The following is a 6,017-nucleotide window of genomic DNA, read 5'->3' as shown; positions in this document are numbered from 1 at the left end:
CTGGCCCTTTATATGATTATGAGGTGTGACAATTAAGTTCGAGAACTTGTTCCAAGATGTTGCTAACCTTTTTTGATATCAGAGGGATTATTCATTATGAATTTGTACCAACTGGACAAACAGTTAACTAAGTTTACTATTTGGAAGTGCTGAAAAGGCTGCATGAAAATGTTAGACGACCTGAAATTTTCACCAACAATTTATGGCTCTTGCATCACGACAATGCACCAGCTCACACTGAACTGTCTGTGAGGGAGTTTTTAGCTACTAAACAAAGAACTGTATTGGAACACCCTCCCTACTCACCTGATCTGGCCCCCGATGGCTTCTTTCTTTACCTGAAGACAAAGGAAATATTGAAAGGAAGACATTTTGATGACATTCAGGACATCAAGGATAATGCAATGATAGCTCTAATGGCCATTCCAGAAAAGAGTTCCAAAATTGCTTTGAAGGGTGGACTAGGCGCTGGCGTTGGTGCGTAGCTTCCCAAGGGGAATACTTCAAAGGTGACTGTAGTGATATTCAGCAGTGAGTTATGTAGCACTTTTTCTAGGATGAGTTCACGAACTTAATGGTCTGAACTTGTATTCTTTGTTCCTGTAGGTAATACAACATGGAAGGACATAGAGATCTTAATTCATGTTATCACCTTATTAGCAGAAGAGATGCTGTGTCTCAAAAAGTATGTAGTTTCAACTGGGACCTACCTCAGTTAATAGCTTTTTCTTAATCTGTACACTCTTATTAAGCCACCGAGATCTGCCAAGGTGGAGGAGGGAGAGGAGATGAATAGTATTTGAGGCCCCGAGATCACCTGTGGTGGCAGGGGCTATAGTATTCCACTAACCTCCTCCTAAATTTCCATTCAGCAAGAGAGGCTCACAGTAGTCATAGAGGAGGTTCTCCCAAATCTGTGTGGAGTGTTGGTAGTGCTAAAGTGGACTGTGGAGACCATGAAACAGTGCCTCTCAGATCTCCCGTGAGTATATATTATGGTTGTCCACAGAAACAGAACCAATAGGAGATTTATTACATGGCACTGGCCCACACACTTAAGGAGGCTGACAAGTCCCAAGGTTTGCAAGATGAGTGGGCAAGCTGGAAACCCAAGAGAACCAATGGTGTTCTGGTCCGTGGCTGGCAGGCTGAAGACTCAGGAAGAGCTGATATTTCAATCTGAGTCCAAAAGCAGGAGAAAGCTGATGTCCCAGTTTGCAGGCAGGCAGGCAGGAGGAATTCTCATACTCGGATGAGGGTCAGCCTTTTTAGGCCTTGAACTGGTGAGGCCCACCCATGTCAAGGAAGGCAATCCACTTTACTCAGTCTACAGATGTAGATGTTCATTTCACCCCACAACACCCTCATAGAAACACCCAGAATAATGTTTGGCCATATATCCGGGCATCCTGTGGCCCAGTCAAATTGACACATGAAATTAAGCATCACAGTAGATACTGTATTCGACTGATAGCCTCATCCTGAGAGTGTCTTAAATTTTGTACCATAGGTTCCTTGCTTGCTGTATTAGCTTTATATTATTGTTATACTAGATTACCACAAACATAGTAGCTTGAAATAACAAATTTATTATTTTACAGTTGTGGAGGTCAGAAATTTAAAATGAGTTGGCAAAGCTATGTTCCTTCTGGAGGCTTCTAGGGGCGGCCTGCCTCCCTTTGCTTCATGGGCCAGCATTATTCCTTCTGTTTCGGTGATCACATCTCCTTCTCTGACTCCAACCCTTGTGACTGCATTAATCCCACCCAGATAATCCAGGATAATCTCCCCATCTCAAAATCCTTAATCCCAGCCGCAGTCCCTTTTGCCAGGTAAGGTAACGTCTTCACAGGTTTCTGGGATTAGGGCATGGGTATGTTTGGGGATCATTATTCTGCCTACCACTCATGTCTAAACATCTCGGTGTCTGCTTTCTGAAGGACTCAAGCTAGCAGTCACCTTAGCTAAAATACCCTCCTATGAGCTTCTATAGTACTTTTCCCAAACAATTCTGTGTTTATGTCACCAATAGACTGTGGACTCCTTGAGAATATTGTCCTATTCACTAGTGTTTAGCAAAAGTGTTAGGCATATTATGGACATTTAATAAATAAAGAATTCAACCTTGAATAAAAGGTATGGGATTTAAAAAAATTAAAAAAAAAAAAGACTTGACAACTTGAGACATTTCTATGGTAGGAAATTTTGAACTCTTTGTCACAGTATTGCTATTAAAAGTTTGATGAGGCAAAAGGATTTGAGATTTCCTAATAGTAAATATTGCCTCCCTTACTGCAAGGCACACCAGTGGTTTTTTGCCTACATACTGCTGGTCAATTGCCTGTTGGCTCTTAAATTCATTTCTCCACGCTTCCCCTGCTCTGCTGTAGTTCACAGGGAATCACATTTTCCATGCACTCTCACTCGGGTTTCCAGGGAGGCAATGGTGGAAGAAAAGAAAGCAGGAGGAGAGAGAGAAGAAACGTGGTGCTTCTCACCCTTTGCCCCACTTCCCTGTTTCTGTGGTGTCCCTAGCAGTGACACTTTGTGACAGCACTTGGCTCCTGCTGTCTCTTCCATCTGAAGGGGTGGCAGCACCTCCTGCTCTTGCTAATCTCTCGATTGCCTCATCCCCCATTGATTTCTTGGCCTTGGTTCCGTCACCCATCGAAACCAATTCCCTGTGTTCCTTCCACCTGAAAGAGCCAGCATTACTAGGTTAGTGCAAAAGTAATCGCGGTTTAAAAGGTTAAAAGGAATTGCAAAAACTGCGATTACTTTTGCACCAATCTATTTGCGTTTTCCCAATTATATTCCAACTGATAAAACTACTGACAACTTTGAGGATTACTAGAAATTCTTGGTCTCCCCGAAAAAATTACTATCTTGATACCTAGATTATACCATTACATGAATGATCAGGAATTATATTTTCCTTCACCCAATCTATTTAAACCCCATAGTCTTTATGGTTTCTGGGAGACAAAATTGAAACTGACAAAAATTCTATAAATTGAAGTTTTTGCTTCCCAAGTTCAAGATCCAAATAATGTACTTGATAGGAATAGAACCAATTCTCAAAAGTCTGACTTAAATCCTAGGTTGATTTAGTTAGATAATTTTTTATGCAGTTTCTACAATTTTATACAGCTTCTTGGGTTTTGTGTTATTAAAGAGGCCCTTACATAGTTTTTCAAGTAAGTTAGATAGTCACTCCAATGTAGTTGATGCCTCAGGAATTAGTCTTAAATCTGTTATTATCTTTATAGTGTAAAAAAATTGTAATATACAATGATATTAAAATTAACAGAAGTTCTATAGACCCAGAGATTGCATTTTGTTGAATCTGGAAACAACTAGAGCTGAAGTGTAAAAGTATACTCATAACAAAAGGCTAAAATATTAACAACTGCAAGTAGAGAACTTGGATCGTTTAGAGCATCACACAGATTTGGGAAATCAGAGGACTACGAATTGGAGTGATACTGTTCCACAGTGAGATAAGCTGGGAAAAAACTTGACTAGTGCATATGAACTGAGTATGTATTTCTGGGTTTGTTCCTTCTGGTTCATAAACAAACATTTACATCAAAAAGTTTCTGTTACATTTTAATTAAACAAAATGGTTCTAACAAGACAACATTTGGTTGCTGACTTCTATCACACAAAAGGAAAGATCTCCAAACCATTTTGTTAACTGGAGAAATGATACCCTGACCGTTGGCCTCGCATAGCATTCTGAACTGTTTAACAATTGGATAACATCACAAATGAGTAAACATTTTTCAACATTTTCTTTCAATTGTTTTTTGGCCACAGTTTTTGGATTTCATAATCTGGGCTTGTATCATTTAAATGAACCAAACCTGCTGAAACCATTCGAGGACTTGTAAATTTTCCAGTGTAGCTTTCTCGTTTGTTAACCTCTGGAGCAGTATATGGTCTTGCAGAATGTTTTAACCGATTATGGCTATCATCTGGGCTCTTTCCTAAAAGAATTCCTCTTGATGTTGCTTTTTCAAGATGCTGAAATGAGGTTAAATGTAAATCCTCAAATCTATCCAAACAATCCTAAATATTAAAATAAAAAAATCAGGTTGGTGAGTTAGGTTTCTTAAAGGTATATACTTTAAATTTACAAGGACTAAAGTTTGTAATATCCTCAACAGTTTGAGACAAAGATTGAGAGCATCAAATGTTTTATAGGTCGTCCCCAAAATCAGACCCTACACCCAAAGCCTCCTATTAGAAAATACTATAGAAACTGCTTTAAAAAAAACTTACTGTTTCAAAGGATCTGTTATTTCAAAATATGTATTAAAAAAGATATATCAAAAGAAGATATAAAGTTGGAAATCAGGAAACTTTAGGGAGCTATCCTCAGGGGTCAGATTCCTAGGCAAACCAGCCTAGTCTATGATTATTCTCCAAAATACATCTTCCTCGATCCCAAGTATAAAATTATGAACTCTTACATTTTACTTTTTATATCATCCAAACTTTCATTCCTTAGAAGTTAATAAACACCTTTAGAGAGTGCCCAGCATCTAAGAATATGGTTATAACGTTTATATTAAAATAATACAAAATTTTATATCGATTCTGAGAGTAAACACATAAAACATTCAGGAAAATAGCTGGAAGCCTATACACCAAAATAATTTTTAAAATGGTGGTTGTGTTAGGGTGGTGGGATTATGGGCTGTTTTCCTTTTTATCTTTTTTTCAATTTTTTAATAATGACTAAATTTTATAATAAAAATATAATAATCTACAAGTACCCCCTAAAAGAGTACGGAACTGTTAGTCATTCTCTAATTAGTATAATATAAACTAGTTTCCTTTTACAGTTTGAGCAGCCTGTCCCTTAACACTTCATAGAGATGGCTACACCAAAGGCATGGCCAGCTTTCTTTTGCTGAGTAAGTGGGAGTGGTTTATTAGAATTTGAGGGTTGGGGGAGGTTGGGCAGAACTGAGAATTGGACAGCAACAAAGAGATTTATAAAAAAGGAGGTATGAAGAGTCTCAACACAAATTCGACCTACTTTACATTTTTGCCTGGGTTAGCAGAGGGCAAGGAAACATTCTCCCTCTTCCCTCTCACGCGCATGGAGCAATTAGGTAAGCCACACTATTAAGGAATTTCTGCTACACTGGTGAGTAATATATATGTTTTGCTTCACAGTTGCTATAACTGGTGGCCAGAGTGCCAGTGGGAGTACATGGAGACCCCCACCACTGATTATTTTTCTGGAAGCTCCTACAGTTTTGATTCCTTTGGGAGATTCTTGGATTTTAGAAAATCACATAAGCAATGTGATGATCTGAAAAATTCCCTCTTACCATGCAATTCTCTATTGTCAGTGTTACTAGAGAGAAAAGTTCAGGTACCCTTTAACAGAGGGAGATAAAGATGACTCCTAGGATAAGGGTTCTGAGATCCTATATGATCTCATACCATAATAACATAGACATTATTTCTTGTTTTATTTGAAAAAGTGATATGGACAATTCCATTTGTCTAAAGGAACTTCAGAAAGTCTTCCTTTCCAAAAACTATGAACTCATCTTCCTATTCCTAGTCTGTGCACTCACTCACTCACTCACTCAATATTAAATCACTGAATTTAGATAGAACAGAGAAATCCAAAGTTGAGAGTATAGGCTATGTTGATATTTACCCGGTTACTAATTTGTTTTATGTATTTACTAAAGCTAAATATTTGCTTTACTGTGGAAAACCAAAGCAACTATTCTGAAATTAGACCTATTTTCTCATTCAAAGGTAGAATTACATAATCAAATTATCAATAGCATTTTAGAATGTGTAAATTTTCCCAAATGTAGGTCATGCTTATTTATATATACTAATAGATAAGAGCAGTGGTCCAGAAAATTAAAACAAATCCCTTCCATTCCTAGATTTTAACTTTCTTTAGAATAGTTTGTATAAAGTGTAGTAGCAGATTTACCTTCCTGTTTTATAAAATATTAAAGATATATTTGAATTCCCAA

At 37.7% G+C, this 6,017-nt stretch overlaps 1 protein-coding gene across 1 annotated transcript in view; it reads right to left on the bottom strand.

The window, feature by feature from the left end:
* Positions 1-3,798: 3,798 nt before the first annotated feature.
* The window catches only part of C2CD6 (C2 calcium dependent domain containing 6), a 98,079-nt gene continuing 95,860 nt past the window's right edge, over positions 3,799-6,017 (bottom strand). The window contains exon 16 of the mRNA XM_033111458.1: positions 3,799-4,071. Coding sequence (XP_032967349.1) covers positions 3,799-4,071 — 273 coding nt within the window. The remainder of the gene's footprint in view (positions 4,072-6,017) is intronic.

This window comes from Rhinolophus ferrumequinum, chromosome 8 (genome assembly GCF_004115265.2).
Source record: "Rhinolophus ferrumequinum isolate MPI-CBG mRhiFer1 chromosome 8, mRhiFer1_v1.p, whole genome shotgun sequence".
Classification (NCBI taxonomy): Eukaryota; Metazoa; Chordata; class Mammalia; order Chiroptera; family Rhinolophidae; genus Rhinolophus; species Rhinolophus ferrumequinum.
This window is presented reverse-complemented; position numbering and strand designations above follow the sequence as displayed.